General features: G+C 43.2%; 2 protein-coding genes and 1 pseudogene across 2 annotated transcripts; 1 reads left to right on the forward strand and 2 right to left on the reverse strand.

Annotated features, from left to right (window-relative positions):
* The first annotated feature begins 14293 nt into the window (after nt 1–14293).
* LOC142440233 (small ribosomal subunit protein eS1-like) lies at nt 14294–17596 on the forward strand. The gene is made up of 2 exons (XM_075542753.1): nt 14294–14327; nt 17151–17596. The coding sequence occupies exons 1-2, from the start codon at nt 14294–14296 to the stop codon at nt 17594–17596; spliced, it is 480 nt and encodes a 159-aa protein (XP_075398868.1).
* On the reverse strand, nt 16366–16917 carry LOC142428728 (methyl-CpG-binding domain protein 3-like 3; annotated as a pseudogene).
* A 4868-nt stretch (nt 17597–22464) lies between the features above and the next one.
* LOC142440345 (methyl-CpG-binding domain protein 3-like 1) lies at nt 22465–23016 on the reverse strand. The gene has a single exon (XM_075542835.1). It carries the CDS (start codon nt 23014–23016, stop codon nt 22465–22467), a length of 552 nt encoding a protein of 183 aa, XP_075398950.1.
* Nucleotides 23017–26291: the final 3275 nt, after the last annotated feature.

The raw sequence follows: 26291 nt of genomic DNA on the forward strand, positions 1-26291 counted from the left end.
TGATCACCCAGGGGAGTCCTGGGGTGACACCTGTGGCCCTCCATCAAATTAATCTCCCCAAAGCACCCATTCATGATGCAGCTGCTAAGGCCTTAGGTCAAAGGCTATGTGCTTATCTAACTCCTGTGAGACTCATGGCTACTTGGTTTTACTTTTTCTCCCATGGACTTGTGGAAAGTAAATTTCTGAATTACTTCAAATGCATTCTTCCTCTGTTCTTTTCATAAATGAGAGGGCCTGTTTTGTAAAGATGATTTATCTCTGCTATTAAATAGATGATTGTACTAACATGTTTCCCCCACTTGATCTGCTCAGTATACTTCATTTTGTTCTCGTGAATGTTTCATGACATTGGGACTATAATGCTTTATGTTAAAAAATAAAAAGTGATTCCAAGAGGGCGAGTAACTTATCAAAGGCCAGATATCTCTGACGCCAAAGACTTTCCTGAGCTACTGTGCTATGTTGACTGCTGAGTTGAGATCTGATAATGACAATGGATTAGTATGTTTGTGTGTGCTGGGAAGTGGGGGATTGGGCCAGGCCATCTCTGACCAACCACAACTTCCTGAACACAAGAGCCACTGCTTTGAATGATGCTGGAGGTAAAACCTGATTGCATTTGTAAAATATTTGTTAAAGTGTGTGGTTTGTTAAGATGTTCACTGCCCATTGGGGTCTGGCCACTTTATCAAGAGCTATGTGGGGGAGGAGCTGCTTCCTCCATATGTGTTTCCCTTCCCACCATTTCTGTGACTGCTTAATGGTATTAAGTATGCACCCCATACTTAGTGGGTATGTCAGTCTGTCATATTGTGGTGGCTCTTGTGTGACCCAGCAGAGTCACCCAATGTGTATAGTGTTCAACAGAACTTCCAGACTAAGAAAAGACTACAAAGAAGGACTAGACTGTCCACTTCAGAGGGAGTAGCCACTGAAAACCCTATGGATAGCAGCAAGACATTGTCAGTTACTGAAAACCTCATGAGCTCCTCGGGTCAGAAGTTACTCAAAATATAACTGAGGAAAACTGCCTTCATAAACTAAAGTCCATCAAAATGACAGGGATGGAGTAAAGCCCATTGGAATAAAGTCTTTGGGACCTTCGTTTGCTGATGGGGCATGACTCAAAATGAGAAGAAGCAGCTGTGAACATCAATTAACAATTAGAACTTACAATGTACAAAGTATGGATCTAGGAAACTGGAAGACACTAAAAAGGAAATGGAACACATAAATATCTATGTGCTAGGTGTTCCTAAACTGAGATGGACTGGTATTGACTTTTTGAACCAGAAAATAAGATGGTTTACTGTTCTGGGAATGACACAATGAATAGAAGCAGAGCATAATTTAATTGCATTCATTGACATTTCAAGGTCCATCTTGATGTGCAATGCTGTCAGTGATAGGATAATATCTAGCTGCAAACAAGAATATTCAACCAATACAACTATTATCCTAATTTATGCCCCAATCACTAAAGCTAATGATGAAGAAATGAAAGAATTGAATCAATGTCTTTAGTCTGAAATCGATCAAACATGCAATCAAGATGCATGGATAAATATTGACGATTGGAATGTAACAGTTGAAAACAAAGAGGAAGGAATAGTAGTTGGAAAATATGGACTTGGAGGTCTAAACGAAGCTAAAGATTGCATGATAGAATTTTGCAAGACTAATTACTTCTTCATCACAAAGATGTTTTTTCCAGTAACACAAATGACAACTAAGCACATGAACTTCTCCAGATGGAACACACAGAAATCAAGATAGACTATATTTATAGGAATAGATGATGGAGAAACTCAATCAGAGCAGCTAAAACCAGACCAGGGACCAACTATGGAATAGATCACCAATTGTTGATATGTAAGTTCAGCTGAAGAAAATTAAAATAAGTCCACAAGAGCCAACATATGACCTTGAGTATATCCCACCCAAATTTTGAGAATGTCTCAAGAACAGATTTGACACATTGAACCCTAAGGAGAGGGGACTTGATGAGCTGTGGGAGGACATCAGGAACATCATTCATGAAAAATACAAAGGTTGTTAAAAAGACAGGAAAGGGGTTCAGAGTCAAGATGGCATCCAGGTAGAATGACATGCTTGGCGCTCCTGTTGCTAGACCAGAAAGTTCAGTGGCAAGGAGGCCAATACTGGGAGTCAGGGTGCTAAAAATAGATTCAGTGTACTAGGGTCTGGTTCAGACCTCCCCCTGTGATTTCACCATGAAACAACTAGAGAACTTGCTGAAACATGCTAAACTCACTGCATCTGTTCTTGAGCGTGGTTAAGCCCTTGTCAGGTCTAGCAGGATGGCTTCTGCCATCCATTCCTATGTCCAAAATATGAGACATGTTGTGAGCAGTAATTTCCCCAGGCTGCTGTTAAAAAGTGGTCATAATCCCAGGGATGAGGAAAGCCTCCAAGAACTAGTCACAAGATCGCACGCCAGAGTTCCCTTCTCTGCTATCCTCTCTGGTCCTGCAGTCCAGGAACGCAGTGACTACACTGGCCACCCCTTCCCCCCACCTCCAGCTCTAGCATAGGCAACAATAGATAATTAGATAATAATTTGCAAAAATTGAAGAGCCACTGGGATATTTACCAGTGACAGTATGCAGTAATCCAGAACACAATCGGCAGTGTTGTGCAGGATAGGGACAACAGGAGTGGCACAGGAGTGCAGCCAGGGGAGAATTTAGTTCCACTCAGTCCCCAACCCACTCTGCTAATCTGGTCCCCTTCCTTGGGGGACAGAGAATCACAACCTTGATACCAGGGCACCACAATCCTATTATAAAAGGGGGAAAATTTAAAACAAACAAACAAACAAACAAACAAACAAAAGCACTTTGAATTCTAGGCTGTGGTTCTTTGTGTAACTTTGAATGTAAGCCTCCAGAACTCTGCCCTTTAGCATAACATTAACATAATGACACTAATCGCTAGAGCACAGCCTAGACTTTAACATAACAAAACGAGAACAAACGAACAGGTTCTAATAGCCACAGTCCAAGCCAGAAACTGGCTCCATCAGTTCTGGGCTCCACTGAGTCGTTAAAAGGTTGGAAATTGTGGCCAGACAGTCCAGACCAGGCCTGTGCCCACGTTGTAGTCCCACCCCAACCTGGCTAGTGGCAAACCTACAGTTGCCTGCCTCAGCCCAGACTCCGAGGTACCCCACTGCTGGTATCCACTGAGTTACCACAGTACCCAGCTTACATAGCAGTCCATCCCACCACAATAGTAGACCACAGGTAGTCTTTGAAAAGACTCTTACCAGTCACACAGAGAAAGAGCTAAGGGTCCCTTTGTTACCGGAAACATGGCACCCAGTTCCAAAATGACTAGCAAAGAGTAACACACTTCAATATGTTCAACAAGAAACAAGAAAAACAAAACACAACAGAGGTAGTTGTGAACTTAACAATGCCCATAGAAGAATCAGACATTGACCTGCCAAAAAAAGAAATCTTCAGAATGATGCTTGGAGTAATGCAGGAATGAAGGAAGCAATGCAGAACAAGGATACAATGATAAAAGGGATGAAGTTCATGAACCAAATGGAAATACAGGAACTAATGGATGAAGGAACAGAAGCAAAACACAAGATCACAAACTGTACCAACTGACTAGAAGAGACAGAGAACCCTACCAGTGACCTTGAGAACATTCAGGTAGACTTCCACAAATGGGAAAGATAGCCAAACAAGATAATCAAAGAGGCAGAAGAAAACCTGAGGTCAATGACAGATGCTATGATGAGGAACAATGCTTGAATAATTGGTCTCCCAGAAAAAGACACAATGGAAGAAGTCAACAGCTAAATTAGTCAGGGAATTTCTGGAAGCAAACTTCCCCACCTAAATGAATTCGAATAAGACACTCATACAGGAATCAGAGAGGACACCAATTAGACCCAAACTCTGGAAGAACTCACCAAGGTACATAACAATTAAATTATCCAACTTAGAGGAAAAAGAGAAAAATTTTAGAGTAGCAAGAGCAGAAAAGGTGGCAACATACAATGGTGCTCAGGTAAGAATATGCTCAGACCTGCCAGCAGATACCATGAAGGGGAGGATAGATTGAAGTAACATCTTCTGAAACCTGAAAGAGAAAAACCTCACCAGCCCGAGAATCCTCTTCCCTTCCAAATTATATATCGAGATACCATATATTCTCGAGTATAAGCTGACTTGAATATCAGCTGAGACACCCAATTTTACCACAAAACTGCATTAAAAATGTGCTGAGAAACTCGGCTTATACACGAGTATAAATGGTCTTTCAGGACAAGGAAAAACTCAAAGAATATGCCATAGACCCAAACCTGTGGAAAATCGTTGCCAACTCACTATGGTCAGAAGACCAACATCCACCAAGCACAAGCAGGAGACCGCCATATAGCACTACTTCACCCAGAAGTCACCTCGTTGGAAGCAATGACCAAGCATTGCCTCAAATGGAAAGGGAAAGAATGAAGATCCCCACACCAACACAGCACACTGATATGAATGGAGATAGGAAAACACCCAACACAAAAGGCACAAGATGAATGAATCCACAGCAATGAATCCACAGATGGTGATAATAGCTCTGAACATCAACGGCCTCAACTCACCCATTAAAAGACAAAGGTTAGTAGACTGGTTAAGAAACATAAACCATCAATTTGTTGTCTGCAAAAGACACATCTCAAACTTGCAGACAAACAGACTAAGAATAAAAGGCTGGTGGAAAATATACCAGGAAAACGACAATTTAAAACAAAAGAAGGGTTTGTAATCCTAATCTCCTAATTGACTTCAAGGTGCAAACCATAACAAGAGATAAGAATGGACGCTACAATGTTCAAGGGATAAGTAGGCCAGGAACAAGTGAACACAATATTTACACACCTAATGAGAGACCCGCGAAATTTGTCAAACTCTTCAAAGGATGATAAAAAAAAAATCACAGACTTTCACCTTCTTTCCATTGTTGAGCCTGTGTTATCTTGGGTGCTGTTTTCCCTTTGGTGGTCTCTGGGTGGAGTTGTTCTGTGTGGTGGTGTCTTGAGTGTTGTTCTGCCCATACTGGGTCGAGGAGGATCTTTTGTAGTGCTGGGTTCCTATGAGCATATTCCTTGAGACTTTCCTTGCCCGGGAAGACTCTCACTTCTCCATCAACTTTGACAGATAATTTTGCTGGAGAGAGTATCCTTGGATTTGTGCTATTTTCCTGTAATTTTCGGAATATGTTGCTCCACTGTCTCCTCTTCTTCATAGTGTCTGCTGATAGGTCTGAGCATATTCTTATCTGCTTGCCTTTATATGTGGTTGCCAGTTTTTCCCTAACTGCTCTCATAATCTCCTTTTCCTCATAGTTGGATAGTTTAACAATTATATGTGTTGGTGACTTCTTGTTGGGATTCAGTCTAGTTGGCGTTTTTTCGGCCTCCTGGATAGTTGCCTGGTTTTCATTCATTAAGTTAGGGAAGTTTTCCTCCGAGCATTCCATCACTATTTTGAATGCTCGTTTCTTTGATGTGCATTCCTTTGGCAGGCCGGTGATTCTGATGTTGTTCCTTCTCATAGCGTCAGACATAGTTTTGAGGTTTTCTTCAGCTTATCTGATGGACTTGTTAGACTTTTTCTCACATTTATTAATTTCTGCTTGCGGATTATCTAGGTCACTGGTGCAGTTCTCTGCACCCCCCCCCCCCCATTCTCTGGGCGAAGTTCGTGAGTTTGCTATTAGTTTTTGTTATCTTTCCCCTTAACTCATGTATTTCCCTTTGGTGCATGGTCTTTATTTCCTCTATCATTTCATCTTTTCTCTGTAATGCTTCCCTCATGTCCTGTATGACTCCAAGCAGCATTCTGAAAATTTCTTTCTGTGGGAGGTCAACCTCTGCTTTTTCTATGACTGCTGTTAGGTCCAGGTAGTTCTCTGGCATTGGATTTTGTTTTTCTTTTCTTGTTGAAACTGTGGAAGCAGCTTGGTGGTTTTGGTCGATTTATTGGAACTAAGTGCCATTTCCCCCGGGTGTCTCAGAGCCCTGGGCTCTCTCTTTGAGAGGTTGGTGTTGGTGTTTCAGAAGGCTGCCTTTAGCCAAATGCCTTGAGGGGCTATGTTTCACCTTTGTCCTGCTGGGGTTTCCCTCTCGCCTTGGCCTATGGTTTGTGTTCCGTCCACCTTCAGGTTTCCTTAGGGGTGGAGCCGTTTGCAGCTTTGCACTCTGCGGTCTGATAGAAATTGTTGACCACAGTTCAGGGGAGCATATTTATGGGATTGGTTGGGGATTGGGTGATCTGTTTCTGGCTAGGGGCACTTCCACAGGTAGGTGGGTGGGAGGGGGTCTGCCAGTGGCATGCCAATCCACCACTTGGAGCACAGAGGTTGGGGCGGATTGAGCAGGGAGAAGGAAGAATGCAGTAGACAAGCACCAATGGCTTGGGTCTCTATGCCACAGGTGCAGAAACTTCTGCCAGACTTGAATCCGGTGCCTGGCAGGCCTGAAGCGATGTGGCAGGATGGGAACCTCTGCATGTGTCTGTGTGTGGGGCAGGGCAGAGAGGGGGCTGGCTAGCAGATCTGTGAGGAGTTCAGAGATGGAATGGGAACCTCTGGGTTGAGACCTCTGAGAGTGGGGGCAGGTCTGGTTCGCAGTTTTCGTGGAGCACAAAGGCAGAGCAGAAGCCTCTGCCATCTACCTGGTTGTGATGTGGCACCAAGGTGAGTACTCCTGGGATGAGGGGGGAGGGTCTATCCAGCTAGTCTGTGGGGAGCACCCAGATGGGGCACGAATCTCTCCAGGGGTTATGCCGGCTGGAGAACCCACACAGAACCCTGGGCACCCTGGGGCAGGATGGGGGGTACTGGCTGGTGATTCTGTGCGGAGTGTCAAAGCAGGGGGCAGCCTCTGCTGGGCACCTGGCTGTCCTGTGGAATTGGTCAAGGCAGAGTAGGCACTGAGATCACTGCAAAAGAGACCACGGGTGTCTGCAGTGAGTGCTGCCACTAGGGTGGAAGTCAGATTCTGGTTCAGAGAAGTGCTCTGAGTTGTCTTGGGAATCGAAAGACAGACTTGATACCCCTAGTCTGCTCCAAGTATCCCCACTCATCAATCTCCATGGAGCTCTGGTCATGAGCTACCTATCTGGAGGTCATCTTCCCGTGGCTCACATATGCACATCCAATGAAAAAGAAATAGAGGTAGGAAAACAGCCAGCATAAGAGGGGTATAATAACAGAGTCCACAGAGAGATGTAATAGCCCTGAATATCAATGCATTGAACTCAGGCCTTTAGAGGCTAACATACTGACTTAGAAAACACCACCCCTCCATCTTCTGCCTACAGGAGACACATCTCAAGATTATAGACAAAAATAGGCTGAAAATCAAAGGCTGGAGAAAAACATACCAAGAAAACAACAATTCATAAAAAGCAGATGTTGCAATCCTAATCTCGGGTAAAATTGCCCTCAAAGTGCAAACCATAAAAAAAAATAAGGAGGGACACTATATAATGCTCAAAGGAACAGTAAACAAAGAACCACTAAGCATTCTAAACATTTATTCGCTGAATAAGCGTTCAGTGGAATATGTCAATCAAATGATCCAAAAGATGAAAAAAGAAATCACAGCCTCAACAATTATAGTAGGTGACTTCAATACACCTCTCTCTGAGAAATATAGATCATTGGGAAGGAAACTCAACAAGTAGGCTAAATATCTAAACACTACAATTAGACAATTTGACCTGATAGATATCTATAGAGTTCTCCACCCAAATACAACAAAAAATCACATTCTTTTTAAGCCCACATGGCACATATTCAAAGTAGACCACATGCTGGGGTATAAATCAAAGTCTCCATAAATTTAAACATATCGATATTGTACAGACCTCTCTTTCTGACCACTGTGCCATAAGATTGGAACTCAACAAAAGTAAGATAAAAAAAATCAAGGGTAAGCAATTGGAGGATGAATAACTCTCTATTGCAAAAGTAGTGCAAACTGGTTCAGATGCGAGATGAAATTAGGAAAATTCTAGAAACCAACAAGAATAAGGTGACCAGACGTCCCACTTTTGGCAGGATAATTTCAATTTTAAACAATTTGTCCCGCATCCCGCGGCATTTAAAAAAAGTCCCAATTCTTGTAAAGAATGCACGACAAGCTAGGTGTACGGTTTTCAACTTCCATATGGCTATTTCGCCAGGATATGAATTTTATCAATGGTGTCCTACTTTACTAATGTTAAAATCTGGTCACCTTAAACAAGAATGAAAAATGACACACCAAAACTTATGGGACATAGCAAAAGCAGTCATCAGAGGAAGTCTCATAGCATTACATGCACCCATAAAAAAGGAGGAGAGGCTTATGATTGGTACACTGGCACAAAATTTACAGCAACTAGAGCAGAGTCAACAAGACAATCCAGCTGAGTCAACGAGAAAATCCAACTAATAGCAAAAGAAAAGAAATGATAAAAATTAGATCTGACATTCAGGAGAGAGAAAATAAGAAAGCTGTCGAAAAAAATCAATGCTGCTAAAAGCTGGTTCTTTGAAAGGATAAATTGAATCAACAAACTTCTTGTGAATATGATTAAAGAAAGGAATGAACACATTTCAATAGCAAGGATGAGGGATAAAAGGAGATATTACAACGGACCATAGTGAAATCAAAAGGATAATTACACAATAATATGAAGGAGTGTACTCCAACGAATTCAAAAACTCGGAAGACATGGACAAATTCTTCAAAAAAAAAATCCCTCCCTAGATTATCCCCAGTGGCTGTCAAGAACCTCAACAGACCCATATCAATACAAGAAATAGACAAGGTTATCAAGGGATTACCAACAAAAAAATCACCCGGACTAGATGGGTTCACAGAAGAATTCTATCAAGCATTCAGGGAAGAACTGACACAGAACCTACACAAACCTTTACAGAACATAGAAAAAGATGGCAAACTCAAAAATTCCTTCTATGAGGCTAATATAAATCTGATACCTAAACCCAGCAAGGATCCCACAAGAATTGAGAAACACAGACTAATTTCCGTTATGAATATCAATGCAAAAATCCTTAACAAACTACTAGCCAACAGAATACAAAAGTATATAAGACTAATATTACACCATGATCAAGTAGGATTCATACCAGGGAGGCAGGGATGGTTCAACATACGAAAGACCACACTGAAATTAAAAAGTATAAGAATCATATGATAATATCAATAGATGTGGAAAAATCATTCGACAACATCCAACATCAATTCATGCTTAAGACACTCAAGAAGATAGGAATGGAAGGAAAATTCCTCAATATCATACAAGCTATATATGAAAAACCAACAGTCAATGTGGTAGTCAATGGAGAAAAGACAAGATCAATTCTTATGAAAAAGGGGACTAGATAAGGATGTACCTTGTCCCAATTCCTATTTAGCATCGTATGTGAGGTCCTAGCTAACAATATAAGGCAAAGCAAGGATATCAAAGGTATTCATATGCAGAAGAAAGAAATGAAACTATCATTATTCACAGATGATATTATTTTATACATGGAAAAATCCTAACAGCTCCACGAGAGGAGTACTGGAAGCAATAGAGGAATATGGCAGAGTAGCAGGCTACAAGGTCAACAAACAGAAGTCTATCACGCTACTGTACACATCGGACAAGGTCACAGAAAAGGGGATCAAAAAGGGGGTACCCTTCACAATAGCTAAGCACAAATTGAAATATCTAGGGATAACTGACTAAAAAACCAAAAGATATCTACAAGGAAAACTACAAAACACCATTAAAAGAAACCAAGGGTGACCTCAACAAATGGAAGGACATCTCATGCTCATGGATCGGCAGACTCAATATTGTAAAGATGAGAATTCTACCCAATGCACTATATAAGTTCAATGCTATCCCGATTCAACGCTATCTTTCTTCAAAGAATTGGAAAAACAGATTACCAACTTCATATGGAGAGGGAAGAAGCCCAGAATTAGCAGAGAACTCCTCAAGAAGGACAAAGTAGGAGGGCTTGCTTTATCCAACTTTAACACCTACTATACAGCCACAGTGGTAAAAACAGCATGGTATTGGTATAATGACAGATACTCAGACCAATGGAAAAGGATTGAAACTCCAGAAATAAAATCATCAGCATACCAACAACTGATCTTTGATAAGGGTCCCCAAAATATCAAATGGTGTGGTATTTGCCTAATCTGGTGTCAATTTAAGGATTAAGAGTGCAAGGGTGGAGTCTAGGCTGTCAATCTGGAGATAGCCAATGAGACTTCTGTGGGCACGCCCTTCTCCTGATAATTCTGGTACTTCCTCCTTGGAGGCCGAAGACACCTTTCCCTCTCTGCTACTGCCTGGGAGACATTGCAGAAGACAAGCCACATGGACGCAACAAGACCTTGGGAGCCAGAGAAGCCACAGAAGCTACAGAGAGACCCCTGCCATCACTGAGATGTTTCCAATAACACTGGATTCAAAGACTTTCTACCCACTGGCCTGTGATCTTCTGCATTCAGGTCATTGCATGTGTTTCGTGAGTCTGAAGAGGACTTTATGGATTGATATTGGAAATATGGACTAATATCAGACTTATAGAGTTGATTTGGACTGGGCTGGGATGTTTTCTCAATATTCAGTTGCTCTTGTATATAAATCTCTTTCTTATACACATGTGTCTTCATGGATTTGTTTCTCTAGTCTATGCAGACTAACACAAATGGGAAGTGGATGCTCTCTTCCATTTTTGGTGCTGGAAAAAAATGTATACGTAGCTGCAATAAAATGAAGCAAGACCCTTACTCCACTCCATACACAAGAATAAACTCAAGGTGGATCACAGACCTTGAGAAAAAAACCCCAAACTATTCGGGTCGTTAATGAGGGAATTAGGACAAACCTGAGAACCCTGGCACAGGGAATACACACGCTGTCGGGAATCGGGAAGGACACAAAAACAGAGGAGGCACAAATTGACCAGTGGGATATACTAAAGATAAAACACTTGTGCACATCAAAAGAATTCACCAAGAGAGTAATAAGAGAGACCACAGAATGGGAAAACATCTTTAGCATTGACATATCAGACAAAGGCCTTATTACTAAAATCTACACTACTCTGCTAACTTACAACAAGGAAAAACCAATTGTCCACTCAGGAGGTGGGCAAAGGACCTGAACAGGAGTTTCTCAAGGGCAGAAATCCAAATGGCCAATAAATATGTGAGAAAATGCCCCAGATCTCTAGCCACAAGAGAAATGTAAGTTAAAACAACTATTAGATACCACCTACTACCCTCAACGATAGCCCAATTCAAGAAATCAAAAGTAACAAGTGTTGGAGGGTATGTGGAGAGATCGAAACTCTTGTCCACTACTGGGGGAGCTGTAAGTATGTACAGCCATTATGGAAATCGACTTGGTGATATCTAAAACAGTTGGAAATTGAGCTACTATATGACCCAGCCATCCTCCTACTGGGCATATACCCAGAAGAGACAAGAAACAAACCACGGCCAGACACCTGTGCTCCAATGTTTATCGCGGCACAGTTCACAATTGCAAGGAGTTAGAAACAACCCAAATTTCCATTAACAGACAAATGGATTAAAATACTGTGGTACATACATACAATGGAGTATTATGCATCCCTAAAAAAGCAGTGATGAATGCATGAAGCCTGGGAAGAACTGGAGGAAATTATTCTAAGTGAAGTAAGTGAAGCACAAAAGGACAAATACTACACCAGTTCCCTGAGGTAAGCTCAAATAATTCAAAAGGGGCACAGGGAAGAAGCTGCTGCATACATACGTCCCTGGGGTGAGGTCCAGCTAATATGGCAGGGGCCAGACTCAACTCAGGGATACATAGGGTAGCCCACTAAAAAGGAGGGGGGAAAAGACATGAGCAGCAGGTGAACAGGGGAAGGGTGTTGATTGTGTGTCCACAGGGAAAGAGGGACCAGACTTTAACCCAGTGCTCCAAGACAAGAACGCAACCACTTAGGTGAAGCAGGGAACCAATAGAGGCCTGAGGGTCCGGCCCCATTACCAACTAAGTGGACAGCACCACCTTCCCCCCCAGAAGAATTCACTTTAGAGGACAGCACTGAAGCTACAGCTCAAGGAGAGGGACTTGTCTGATGAGAGCACACAGGAGCCAACAAGGGGGGAAGGGGAAAAAAAAAGAGTGAAGCACATCCTGGCTCACCAAGCCCAGAGGACAATGTTTCTGCTCAGAGCAGCAATGCACAGAGGCGACAACAGGGCTGACCCCACCACAGGACACAGCATTCCTCACTGATCCATAGCACCATGGGGGACAACACTAGAGACACACAGTGGGAATTGTGCCTGCCTTGAGTCCACTATCCTGAATAAGCCCCTGGGGTGTGAAGCAGAGCAGTGGGGTGGGGAAGAGGGGAGTAGAGCAAACGAAGTCCCCAGGAAATGCCAGGGATAGATGTAGGGCCAATACATGATACCAAATCAGACTCAACTGGAAAGCACTTGTAAAGGACAACAAATAGACCTTGAACTATTTATAGGGGTTTTGTTGTTGTAGCTATTGTTTTATTTTCTATTGTTGCTTCATTGTATTTGGTCTCGTGATGGTTCGTGTTGTTGCTGAATGTCTACCTGAAAGGGATAGGAGGGATAAACAAGCTGGAAGAGAGAACAACAGGATGACAGTACCTGGGGGACATGCGACAGGGGGAGGTGGCTGAAAGGAAGTGGGTGTTAACAAACCCAGGGACAAGGGAACAACAAATGATCCAAAATCAGTGGCAAGGAGGGTGTAGGAGGTCTGGCAGGGCTGGATCAAGGACAATATAACCGAGAGGAATTCCTGAAACCCAAATGAAGGCTGAACATGATAGTGGGACAAGAGGAAAGTACAAATAAATATAGAAAAGAACTAGGTGGCAAAGGGCAGTCATAGAGATCTAAATACAGGCATATACACATGTAAATATATTGATATACAATGAGAGGGATATAGATCTTTTTACTTATACTTATAGGTTTAGTATTAAGGAAACAGATGGACAGTGGACCCCTACTCAAGTACTCCCTCAACACAAGAAACAATTTGGCAGTCTGAGATGCTCACATTCCTGGCACGATCACTGAAGACAATGGGTGCACAATCAAATGTGGTGAAGAAAGCTGATGGTGCCTAGCTATCAAAAGATGTAGCATCTGGGGTCTTAAAAGCCTGAAAATAAACAAGTGGCCATCTAGCTGAGAAACAACAAAACCCACATGGAAGAAACCCACCCATCTGTCCTGACACGATAGCTTAAGACAAAGTGGGTGCATAACCAAATGTGGTGAAGAAAGCTGATGGTGCTCGGCTATCAAAACATATAGCGTCTGGGGTCTTAAAGGTTTGAAGATAAATAGCTGGCCATCTAGCTGAGAAAAAACAAAGCCCACATAGAAGAAGCACGCCAGCCTGTGAGATCATGAGGCATTGAAGGGATCAGGGGTAACAGGCATCAAAGACCAAAAAAATCATATCTTTGTGAATGAGAGGGAGTGCGGAGTGAGGAGCCAGGGCCCATCTTTGGGAAATTGGACATCCCCTTGCAGATGGCCGCGGGGATAAAACGAGCCAGTCAGGGTGCAGTGTAGCAATGATGAAACATACAATTTTCCCCTAGTTCTTGAATGCTTCCTCCCCCCATTGTCATGATCCCAATTCTACCTAACAAATCTGGCTGGACCAGAGGATGTACACTGGTACAGATAGGAACTGGAAACACAGGGAATCCAGGACAGATAAACACCTCAGGACCAGTGGTAAGAGTGGTGATAAGGGGAGGGTGCAGGGAAGGTGAGGGAGAAAGGGGGAACAGATTATAAGGATCTACATATAACCTCCTCCATGGGGGATGGACAGCAGAGAAGTGGGTTAAGTGAGATGCTGGATTGTGTAAGAGATGACAAAATAATATAATTTATAAATTATGAAGGGATCATGGGGGCGAGGGGAGTGGTAAGGGAGGGGAAAATATGAGGAGCTGATACCAAGGGCTCAAGTAGAAAGCAAGTGTTTTGAGAATGAGGAGGGAAATAAATGTACAAAAGTGCTTGAAACAATTGATGTATGTATGGATTGTGATAAGAATTGTATGAGCTCCCACTAAAATGATTTTTAAAAAGATGGTTCTTTGAAAGGATCAACAGAATCTACAGACCTCTGGCAAACTTAATCAAGGGACGAAGGAGCATTCTTTAATAGCCAGGATGAGGGACAAGATTAAAAAGATAATCAAAAAGTATTATGAAAGTCTGTATTCTACTGAATTCAACAACATGGAAAACATAGACAAATACTTGGAAAAACAATCCTTCCCTAGATTATGCCAGATAGAGATCAAGAACCTCAACAGACCCTTACCTAAATAATGATATGGCTATCAAGAAACTACCAATGAAAACAACTCCCAGACCAGATGGCTTCACAGGAAAGATGACTCCACAGACAAGACAGTTTCAGGAAAGAGCTAACACCAAACTTCCACAAATTATTCCAGAGCATAGAAAAAGATGGGAAACTCCAAAGCTCATTCTACAGAGCCAGTATAACTTTGAAACCCAAACAAGACAAGGAGTCCATAGGAATAGAGAACTACAGACCGATATCTCTAATGAACATAGATGCAAAAATCCTTATAAAATATTGGCCAATAGAATACAAAAGGATATGAAACATATCATCCATCATGATCCAGCGGAATTCATTCCAGGGATGGAGGGATCATTCAAAATCTGAAAATCAACAAAATCCATCACATTGAAAATCAACAAAATCCATCACATTCCTAAGTAAGACAAGAAGATAGGAATGGAAAGTCAACAGCCCTACTTGACTTTCTCTCGGTGTTTCTTCATTGTCACTCTCTGAGTTAGTTAAAGGTTATAGTGTCCACCTGGCTGATAAACACAAGTGGGGTTAATTAAAGGTCAGAGAGATAAATGTCTGTGAGCCTGACCTTTCTTGTTCTTGGGGTTCTAGCTTTGTGATGGTTGGACCGGGGTGCAGATGCCTTAGCTAGTTCTCTGCCTCAGCTGGCAAGGCTCACTTCCTACAAGACACCTCCTAGGAGAAGCCGCATGGATCTACCCCGATGCAGCCTGGGTGTTGGAGCAGCCCTGTGGAGACCCCTGCCAGCGCTGAGATGCTTACAGGTTCACTGTTTTGTCTTTCCTCCTGAAGGTGGCGTTATAGTGTGTGTTTTGGAGGAGGACTTTGTGGATCGGTATTGGAAATATGGGCTAATATTGGACTTGTCGTCTTGGACAGCACTGACTTGGGATGTGTTCTTGATGTGCACTTACCCTTTATATAAAACTCGCTCTTATGCATGAGTTTCTGTGGATTTGTTTCTCTAAACTAACCAGACTAACACACTCTCAGAATATCTGTGACCCAGATTTCTTTCCATACTCCTAGGATAGCTCTGTAGGAAGTTCCTAAGGGTGCTGAGAAGAGGGGGCTCCTCCCAACGAGTCCCACAGGAGTCTTTTCCCTTCCTGCCTCAGTGAAACTCTCCGCCCACCCCCGCTGCGATTCTCTGTAAAAGAACACCCACAGGAGGCATTTTCATTTCTGTTGAATCTGAAGTCAAATATGTAGAAACCCACCTAATTCACAGGTTGCAAAGACAACACACACACAGAAAAAAAATGATCAATAAACGCAATTTTCATTCATGGAGTCTCCATGTGTGTCAGAGTAGAACTGTGTTCTCCGAGTTTCAATAGCTGGGTGAAATTTCAGGGATCCCATGGGTGATAGTGGGTTAGTAGCTGGGCTTCTAATTAAAAGGGGAGCAGAGAGAAAGCACCAGCCCCTCCACAGAAGATGAGGCTGTCTACTCCCAGAAAGAATTAGTGTCGGAATTTTCTACTTCATCCTATTGGGTTGCTCTGTTTCAGACTTCATTCGCAGGAAGTGGGTTCGGGGATAATATTCTGGCAATAGATTGCTAGGACTTTTTAATTTTTTGATAGGTACCTCTGGGTGGTAATCTTTGGTTTAGAAGTCAAGTGTGTTGTTAATCATTTGTGTAAGTGCTGTCGAGTGTGTTTCATGTGACAAAGGAAAGACAAATAGAAAGCCTGTGCGCTGCTGAAAGGGGTTTAATGAAAAACACTTTGGGTGTAACACAGGGCAGCAGAGCTGAGAACAAGAAGGTGGGGTTGGTTTTAAGGAGACATACCAGCAGGCCTGGGGGGGCTGTTGGTTGCTGAAGACTCTCAGGGCTGCATAAGTCTACCTCTCCAGCACTTCCATTCTGTTGTCCCTGTAGGTCTCAGGGCATCTCCCTTCTTTTCTCTGCCTCAGTCGCCAGCTGATGTGCCTGGATGGCCTAGGCCAATTTCTTCCTTGCTTTCACCACTTTCTGTGTCTGTATCTTGATGTCATCACACGTGGTCTCTTGTCCTTGGATGAGAGGATGATGCAGCCCCACCCCGGGGATAATCTGCAGCAGATTTGATGAGTTCTCACTGGTGGGTGAGGGCTGAGTGCATGATCCTATATCAGCAACATGGCCCAGGTATTCCTCTGAACATGCCTGTGCAGTTGATTTCAATAGATCTGTGAATTCCATAGTAGGTAACAGCAGGTCCTCACTGCTTCTGGCCTGGAGTTTCTGCAGCCTCTTGAGGGCACATATCTGCTGGGGTTTCCTCAGCATTTCCTCCCCCTGCCTGCATCAGACCTCATTGCCAGGGTGAGAGGTGATTTTTGTGACAGGTTTCTGGAATATACAGCTGGTCCTCCTTAAAGGGAGGGCAGATGCATGTTGCACTCGGACTTTGGAGTTGCGGTCACGATTTTTCTTCTGCAAAATATGGTCCATCATATTTCTTTTGTGGATCCCCGTGAAAAGATAATCAAATGTGGTAATGAAGTATTGTATGATTCCAGCTCATAAGCGATATCTGTTATCCATGTGCATAGAAAGACCATTTTAGTGGGGAGGTCACTGGTAGCTGGAGGAGGAACAATGAGGGCATTGCTTATGGGATACTGAGTTTTCGTTGATGGAGATGAAATCCATGTGGAAATGGATGAGACTGGCTGCACAGCAAAGGCAGACCATGATTGAAGCTCACGTTAGTGTCAAGACTACCGATGGGGACCTACTTTATCTGTTCTGTGTTTGTTGTACTAAAAATTGCAGTAATCAGATTCAGAAGACCTCTTATGCTCAGCACCAGCAGTTCCGCCAAATCCAAAAGAAGATGGTGGAAATCATGACCCGAGAGGTGCAGACAAATGACTTCAAAGAAGTGGTAAATACATCGACTCCAGACAGCACAGGGAAAGACATAGAAAAGGTTTGCCAGTCTATTTATCCTCTCCACGATGTGTTTGTCAGAAAAATAAAAATTCTGAAAGAGGCCAAGTTTGAATTTGGAAAACTCATGGAGCTTCTTGGTGAAGGTGGCATCTCTGAAAAAACAACTGGCGATGAGACAGGTGCAAATGTGGAACAAACTGATGGCTATGAGCCACAAGTTCAAGAATCTGTCTAAAATTCAGACTTAATGTTAACAAATAAAAGATCTTATTGCGAAAAAAGATTTTATTGAAAAAAAAAAACCCCACCAAAGAACCAATTCATTTAAATCATAGGCCTGGTGAAGAATACTGAAAGGACCCACATATCTGCATTGGAAGAAGTAAGATCAGGATTCTCCTTAGAGGAAAGGATGGCAAGACTTTGTCTTATCTACTTTGGTCATGCTGTCAGGAGAGACCAGTCCTTGGAGGACATCATGCCTGGTAAAGAACAGGGTCATGAAAAGGAGGGAGTTCCTTAACAACACGGATTAACACTGTGGCTACAACAAACCTTCCAAAACCTCACTAGAATGAGGCAGCGATTTCATCTCTGAATGTATCCGCAAGCCTTTCAACCCAGGAATTCAACATTTTGGTGCTAGGCAAGGCAATCTCTTTCTTATCAACTCTTTTTAAAACCCTTCATTTGTCTTCAGGGCATGTTTGGAAAGGGAGGCCAGATGTCTGTGATATTTTCCATTGTTCTGACAAGTGTTCCTACTGCCCATGTTCCCTTCCTAGGATAATGTCTCTTGTGTCACAATAGAACTGTGCTCCATAGGTTTCCATTGTTGTAAAGTAGAACTGCAAGTTGCCTTCAGAGATGACTTTGGATGGAGTCAAACCTGAACCCTTTTACTTACTGCCTAGAATGTTTACCATTTGCACCACCCGGTCCTCCAAGGCAATCAGATAAAAATAGGTGGTGTCATGAGTAATGGAACTCTGGGGCTAAGGCAGCTAATCTCTCACTGAAATGGGCTCAGTGACACCCATCAGCAGCTCCATAGGAAAATAACGTGGTTCTTGGCTTCCATCAAGGTCCAACCAAAATCAGACTAGCAGCTGCTGGGGCCACATGGCATAAACCCCATAGGGTGTCCGAGGCTGCAGAGAGATTCGTCTTTCTCTCGTGAAGATGCCCGTAGGATCCAGTGCTGACTTTTCAGCCAGCAGCCCAAACACTTAGCTCACAGTGACACCAGAGCTCCCTTGTGAGTTCATTATGAGTCAGAATTGAATCCAGTGTACTTCACTACCACACTGGCCAGTAAGGCAAAGGGAGAAAGAGAAGTGGATCAACTACAAAGGGCAGTGAAGACAGTGGATTCCTGGAAAGAACACAATGGTAAAGAAAAGGTCAGGCAAAATTCTGGGAAAGAATATCCAGAGGAAGGGATGATGCCGAAAGCTGCTTTTCCCTCAAGTATTGATGGTGTCTTGTTTTTGTGCATGTTAATATATCCGCAGGTCTTTCTAAATAAGATAGATTGGGTGAAGAATCTCAAGAAGAAAACAATGGGGCCTCCATTTCTGGGGGACATGTGAGAGGGGGAGGTGGGGGGAAAGGAAGAGGTGTTAGCAAATCGAGGGACAGGGAGCAAAAAGGGATCCAAATAGATGGTGAGGAGGATGTGGGATACCTGGTAGGGCATGACACAGCGTAATGTAACCAAGAGGAATTACTGAAACCCAAACGAAGACTGAACATGCTAGTGGGCCAAGAGGAAAGTCAAAGAAAATAGGGGAAAGAGCTAGGAGTCAAAGGGCATTTACAGAGGTTTAAATAAAGGCATGTACATATGTAAATATATTTATATGTGAGTATGTGGAAATAGATCTATGTGCATATATGTATAGGTTTAGTATTAACGTAGCAGATGGACAGTGGGTCTCCACTCAAGTACTCCCTCAATGCAAGAATACTTTGTTCTTTTAAACTGGCATTCCATGATGCTAACCTTCCCGACCCAATCATTGAGTACAAAGGCTGGTGCATAAGCAAATGTGGTGAATAAAGCTGATGGAGGCCACCTATCAAAAGATATAGCATCTGAGGTGTTAAAGGCTTGAGGGTAAACAGGCGGCCATCTAGCCCAGAAGCAACAAAGCACTCATGGAAGCACACCAGTCTGTCTGATATGGAGGTGTCAAAGGGATCAGGTATCTGGCATCATCAGAACAAAATATCATATCATTGTGAATGAGGAGGAATGCAGAGTGGAGACCCAAAGCCAATCTGTAGGTAATCGGACATTCCCTTAGGGAAGGGTCTCAGGGAGGAGACGCGCCTGTCAGGGTGCAGTGTCGCAACGATAAAATACACACCTTTCCTCTTGTTCTTAAATGCTTCCTCTCCCTCCCACTATCATGATCCCAATTCTACCTTAGAAATATGGCTAGACCAGAGGATGTACACTGGTACAGATAGGAAATGGAAATACAGGGAATCCATGGTGGATGATCCCCTCAGGACCAGTGGCGAGAATGGTGATAACTGTAGGGCGAAGAGAGGTTGGGGTGGAAGGGGGAACCGATTATATGGACCTACACATAATCTCCTGTCTGGGGTGAGGGACAACAGAAAAGTGGGTGAAAGGAGACATCGGACAGGGCAAGATATGACAAAATAATAATTTAAATTATCAAGAGTTTATGAGGGAGCGGGGAGCAGGTAGGGAAGGAAAATGAGGAGCGGATAGCAAGGGCTCAAGTAGAAATCAAATGTTTTGAGAATGATGAGGGAAACAAATGTACAAAAGTGCTTGGCACAATGGATGGATGTGTGAGTTGTCATAGAAATTGTATGAGCTCCGTATAAAATGAGTTTAAAAGAAAAGATGGTTCTTTGAAAGCATCAATAGAACCGATAGCCCTGTGGCCAACTCAACCATGGGACGAAGGAGCATTCACCAATAGGCAGGGTGAGGATGAAACCGCTGATATCGAACTGACCCCAACAAGATTAAAAGCATCATCACAAAGTATTATGAAAGTCTTTGTGTTACTGAATTCAACCACGTGGAAAACAGACAAATACTTCAACAAACAATGCCTCCCTACATTATGCAAGATTGAGGTCAAGAACCTCAACAGACCCATAGAAAAATAATGATACAGTTATTAAGAAACTACCAATGGAAACAGCTCTGATACCAGCTGGCTTCCCAGGAGATTTATCCCCATCATTCAGGAAAGAGCTCACACCAATCTTCCACAAATTATTCCAGAGCATAGAAAAAGATGGGAAACCCCAAGACTCATTCTATGAAGCCAGTATAACTTTGGTACCCAAGAAGACATGGGGTACATAGGAATAGAGAACTACAGACGGGTATCTCTAGTGAACATAAGTGCAAAAATCCTAAATAAAATATTGACCAATAGAATACAAAATTACATAAAACATATAATCGGTTGTGATCAGGCGGAATTCATTCCAGGAATGTAGGTATGGTTCAAAACCTGAAAATCAACAAAATCCACCGCATTGGTAGGAACCACATGATAATATGGATAGTAAAAAAAAAAAAAAAGTATTTGACAACATCTAACACCCATTCCTAAATTAAGACATCAAGAAGATAGGAATGGAAAGTAAATATCTGGACTTGACTTGCTCTCTTTGCGTTTCTTCTTCATCACTCTCTGAGTTATATTTAAGGTGCTAACCTGGCTGATAAACACACGTGGGGTTAATTGAAGGGCGGAGAGATAAATGACTCAGTGAGCCTGGCCTTTCTTGCTCTTGGGTCTCTTGCTTCGTGATGGTCAGACCAGGGTGCAGCTGCCAAAGCTAGTTTTCTGCCTCAGCTGGCAAGGCTCACTTCCTACAACACACCCCCTAGGAGAAGCTTCATGGAGTTACCCCGATGCGGCCCTGGGTGCTGGACCATCTGTGTGGAGACCACTGCTAGGGCTGAGATGCTCACACGTCCACTGTTTTGGCTTTCCTCCTGCACTCAGCGTCATAGTGTGTGTTTTGGAGATGGAGGAGGACTTTGTGGATCGGTGTCAGACATGTGGGCTCATTGTTGGACATTGGGCTTGGACAGCACTGAGGTGAGATGTGTTCTTGATGTGCACTTACCCTTTATATACAACGTGTTCTGATGCCTGAGTTCCTGTGGATTTTTTTCTCTAAACTACCAAGACTAACACACTCTTGGAACCTCTGTGACCCAGCTTCCTTTCCATACTCCTAAGATAGCTGTGTAGATAGTTCCCAAGGATGCTGAGAAGAGGGAGATCCTCCCAACGAGTCCCACTGGAGTCTTTTCCCTTCCCGCCCCAGTGAAACTCTCCGCCCACTCCCGCTGCGATTCTCTGTAAAAGAACACGCACAGGAGGCACGGTCATTTCTTTAGAATCGGAAGCCAAACATGTAGAAACCCACCTAGTTGAAAGGTTGGAAAGACTGAAACACACAAAAAATTAGCAATGAATTCAACTGTCATTCCTGGAGTCTCCATGTGTGTCAGAGGAGAACTGTGTTCCCCAGAGGTTCCATACTGGGTGACATTTCAGGGATCCCATGGGGCATAGTGGGTTAGTAGTTGGGCTTCTAATTAAAAGGGGAGCAGAGAGAAAGCACCAGCCCCTCCACAGAAGATGAGGCTGTCTACTCCCATAAAAATTAATTTCAGAAATCCACAGGGAAATTTCCACTTCATCCTATTTGGTTGCTCTGTTTCAGATTTCATTCGCAGGCAGTGGGTTCAGGGATAATATTTTGGCAATAGATTGCTAGGAGTTTTTTTTTTTTTTTTGGCTAGGTACCTCTGGGTGCTAATCTTTGGTTTAGAAGTCCAGTGTGTTGTTGATCATTTGTGTAAGTGCGTGTTGAGTGTGTTTCATGTGACAAAGGAAAGACAAATAGAAAGCCTGTGCGCTGCTGAAAGGGGTTTAATGAAAAACACTTTGGGTGTAATACAGGGCAGCTGAGCTGAGCACAAGAAGGCTGGGTTGGTATTAAGGAGACGTGACAGCAGGTTGGTGAAGACTCTCAGGGCTGCATCAGTCTGGCTCTCCAGCACTTCCCTTGTTTTCCCTGTAGGTCTCAGGCCATCTCCCTTCTTTTCTCTGACTCAGTCGCCAGCTCATGTGCCCGGATGGCCTCGGCCAATTTCTCCCTTGCTACCACCACTTCCTGAGCCTGTCTCTTGATATCATCACAGGTGATCTCTTGTCCATGGATGAGGGGATGATGCAGCCCCACCCCGGGGATAATCTGCAGCAGATTTGATGAGTTCTCACTGGTGGGTGAGGGCTGAGTGCATGATCCTGTATCAGCAACATGGCCCAGGGGTTCCTCTGAACATGCCTGTGCAGTTGATTTCAATAGATCTGTGAATTCCAGAGTAGGTAACAGCAGGTCCTCACTGCTTCTGGCCTGGAGGTTCTGCAGCCTCTTGAGGGCACTTATCTGCTGGGGCTTCGTCAGCCTATCCTCCTCCTGCCTGCATCGGACCTCATTGCCAGGGTGAGAGGTGATTTTTGTGACAGGTTTCTGGAATATACAGCTGGTCCTCCTTAAAGGGAGGGCACATGCACGTTGCACTCGGACTTTGGAGTTGCGGTCACGTTTTTCCTTCTGTGAACTATGGTCCATCATATTTCTTCTGTGGATCCCCTGTGAAAAGATAACCAAATGTGGTAATGAAGTATTGTGTGATTCGAGGCCATAAGAGATATCTGTTATCCATGTGCATAGAAAGACCATTTTAGTGGGGAGGTCACTGGTAGCTGGAGGAGGAACAATGAGGGCATTGCTTATGGGATACTGAGTTTTCGTTGATGGAGATGAAATACATGTGGAAATGGATGAGACTGGCTACACAACATGGTGAATGAAGTTAATTCAGTAAAATTCTGTTTCTCCACATGTGCCCATGTCTAGGGCAGGATCCAAGGATTGTGTTTATCCTCCAGTTTGTGATAGGCTGTAAGGACGAATGTCGATGTGTGGATTACGAGATCATTGCACATATGCATGCTATTGTAAAATGTGGTGAAGAAATCAGATGGTGTCTGGCTATCAGATGATTATCAGAAACAATAGCGTGTAGGGTCTGACATGCTTGTTTTTAAGTAAAGTGCCAGATAATCCAATGGATGAAGTATACCAGTCCGTGTGCTCCAAGATTAAAAAAAAAAAAAAAGAAAAAGAAATCCAACTGCGGAAGAGGGCATGGCATGAGTGCTTGAATTGTGAGCACGCAGTGTGCAGAAAGCTAGGATGACAGTGGAAGCATTAAATCCATTTGCCAGGTTCCCTCATGGATTAAGCCCCTGACTCTAGTCTAGGGTTGTGAATAGCCATTCTTGTGAATTCATTTACTGCAGACGCACTTATTTTCAAATTCAACACCTTATCATTTGCTCTCCCTTTTCACCCATTTTCAAGTGGTTTCAGTTTTGTATTAGGTTCTCTCTGTAAAATCCAGTATAGGGAAATTTATAATGACAATAACTTGATCAGTAAAATCTGAGGGGAATGGCAGGGAGAGTTGGGTTAAAATGGGGAGCTAAGAATAAGGAGTAGAAGAAAAAGGAAAATGTTCTGAGACTGATTGTGGTGATGGTTGTAAAAGTCTTCTTCATATGACTGAGTGAATGAATTGTGTATGTGAATTATATGCCGATAAAATTTATTGAAAGAACAAACAAAAGGATCAATGAATTTGAATCATAGGCCCGGTGAAGAACACTGAAAGCCCCATCGACTGCTGAAAGGACCCAGGTATCTGCCTTGGAAGAAGTAGGGTCAGGATTCTCCAAGGATGGCAAAGCTTTGTCTTATCTACTTTGGTCATGCTGTCAGGAGAGACCAGTCCTTGGAGGACATAATGCATGGTAAAGAACAGGGCCATGATTGAGAGGGAGTTCCTCAACAACACAGATTAACACAGTGGCTGCAACAAATCTGGCTACCTCACTAGAATGAGGCAGCGATTTCATCTCTGAATGGATCCGCAAGCCTTTCAACCCAGGAATTCAACATTTTGGTGCTAGGCAAGTCAATCTCTTTCTTATCAACTCCCTTTTTAAAACCCTTCATTTGTCTTCAGGGCATGTTTGGAAAGGGAGACCAGATGTCTGTGATATTTTCCGTTGTTCTGACACGCATTCTTACTGCCCATGTTCCCTTCCTAGGACAATGTCTCATGTGTCACAATCGAACTGTGGCTGTAAAGTGGAACTGCAAGTTGTCTTCAGAGATGCCTTTGGCATCAAACCTGAAACCTTTTAGTTACCTGAAACTTTAATTACCTTTAGAAACCTGAAACCTTTTATTTACTGCCTAGAATGTTTACCATTTGCACCACCCGGTCCTCCAAGGCAATCAGATAAAAATAGGTGGTGTCATGAGTAATGGAGCTCTGGGACTAAGGTAGCTAAGCTCCTTAGCCACGTGCTCAGTGACACCCATCAGCAGTTCCACAGGAGAATAACCTGGTTGTTGGCTTCAGTCACGGTTCAACCAAAACCAGACTAGCATCTGCTGTGGCCGCATGGCATAAACCCCATAGGGTGCCAGAGTTTGTAAATCTCTAGACAAGTAGAGAGATCCATCTATTTCTCGTGAAGATGCTCGCAGGATCCAGTGCTGACTTTTCAGCCAGCAGCCCAAACACTTAGCTCACAGTGACACAGAGCTCCCTTGTGAGTTCATTATGAGTCAGAATGGAATCCAGTGTATTTCACTACCACACTGGTTAGTAAGGCACAGGGAGAAAGAGAAGTGAAGGAACTACAAGAGTCAGTGACAACTGTGAATTCCTGGAAAGAACAGAATGCTAAAAAAGTCAAGCAAAATTCTGGGAAAGAATATCCAGAGGATGGGATGATACCCATAGCTGCTTCTTCCTCAAGTATTGATGGTGTTTTGTTTTTGTGCATGGTATTATATCCGCAGTTCTGTCTAAATAAGGATTGGGTGAACAATCTCGAGGAGAAACAACAGGACCTACAGTTCCGAGAGACTTGGGGAGAGGCAGGTGACGGGGTGGGGGGTGGGGGTCAGGAATTGGTGTTAACAAACTCAGGGAAAAGGGAACAAGTGTTCTAAATCGGTGGTGAGGAGCATTTAGCGGACCTGGTAAGGCGTGATCCAGGGTAATGTAACCGAGAGGAGCTATTTAAACCCTAATGAAGGCTGAACATGATAGTGGGAGAAGAGGAAAGTACAAGGAAATAGAGGAAGCAGCTAGGAGTCAAAGGGCATTTATAGAGGTCTAAATAAAGGCATGTACATATGTAAACATATTTATATATGAGGATGTGGAAATTGTTCTATGTGCATATATATATAGGTTTGGTATTAAGGTAGCAGATGGACATTGGGCCTCCACTCAAGTCTTCCTTCAATGCAAGAATACTTTGTTCTATTAAACTGGCATTCCATGATGCTCACCTTCCTGACCCAATCGCTGAAGGCAAATGAATGCATAAGCAAATGTGGTGAAGAAATCTGATGGTGCCCGGCTATCAAATTATATAGCGTCTGGGGTCTTTGCTCAGAAGCAACAAAGCCCATATGGAAGAAGCACACCTTCCTGTCCAATCATGTGCTGTTAAAGAAATCAGGCATCAGGCATCCAAGAACAAAACATCATATTATTGTGAATAAGGGGGAGTGCGGAGACCCAAAGCCCACCTGTAGGCAACTGGGCATCCCCTTATGGAAGGGTTGCGTGGAGACGAGCCAGTCATGGTCCAGTGCAGCAATGATGCAACATACAACTTTTCTCTAGTTCCTAATTGTTCCCCTCCCCCCCCCCACTATCATGATTCCAATTCTACCTTATGAATCTGGCTAGACCAGAGGATATACACTGGTAGAGATAGGAACTGGAAACACAGGGAATCCAGGGCGGATGATCC

This window comes from Tenrec ecaudatus, chromosome 1, assembly GCF_050624435.1.
Source record: "Tenrec ecaudatus isolate mTenEca1 chromosome 1, mTenEca1.hap1, whole genome shotgun sequence".
Taxonomy (NCBI): Eukaryota; Metazoa; Chordata; class Mammalia; order Afrosoricida; family Tenrecidae; genus Tenrec; species Tenrec ecaudatus.

Bases quoted from the DNA above. Each gene is read 5' to 3' on its own strand.
- LOC142440233 (XM_075542753.1), top strand. From the start codon at position 14,294: ATGAGGGACAAGATTAAAAAGATAATCAAAAAGT. The intron at 14,328-17,150 runs ATTATGAAAGTC...CTGCACAGCAAA, and splicing joins TAAAAAGATAATCAAAAAGT to GGCAGACCATGATTGAAGCT.
- LOC142440345 (XM_075542835.1), bottom strand. From the start codon at position 23,016: ATGGACCATAGTTCACAGAAGGAAAAACGTGACCGCAACTCCAAAGTC.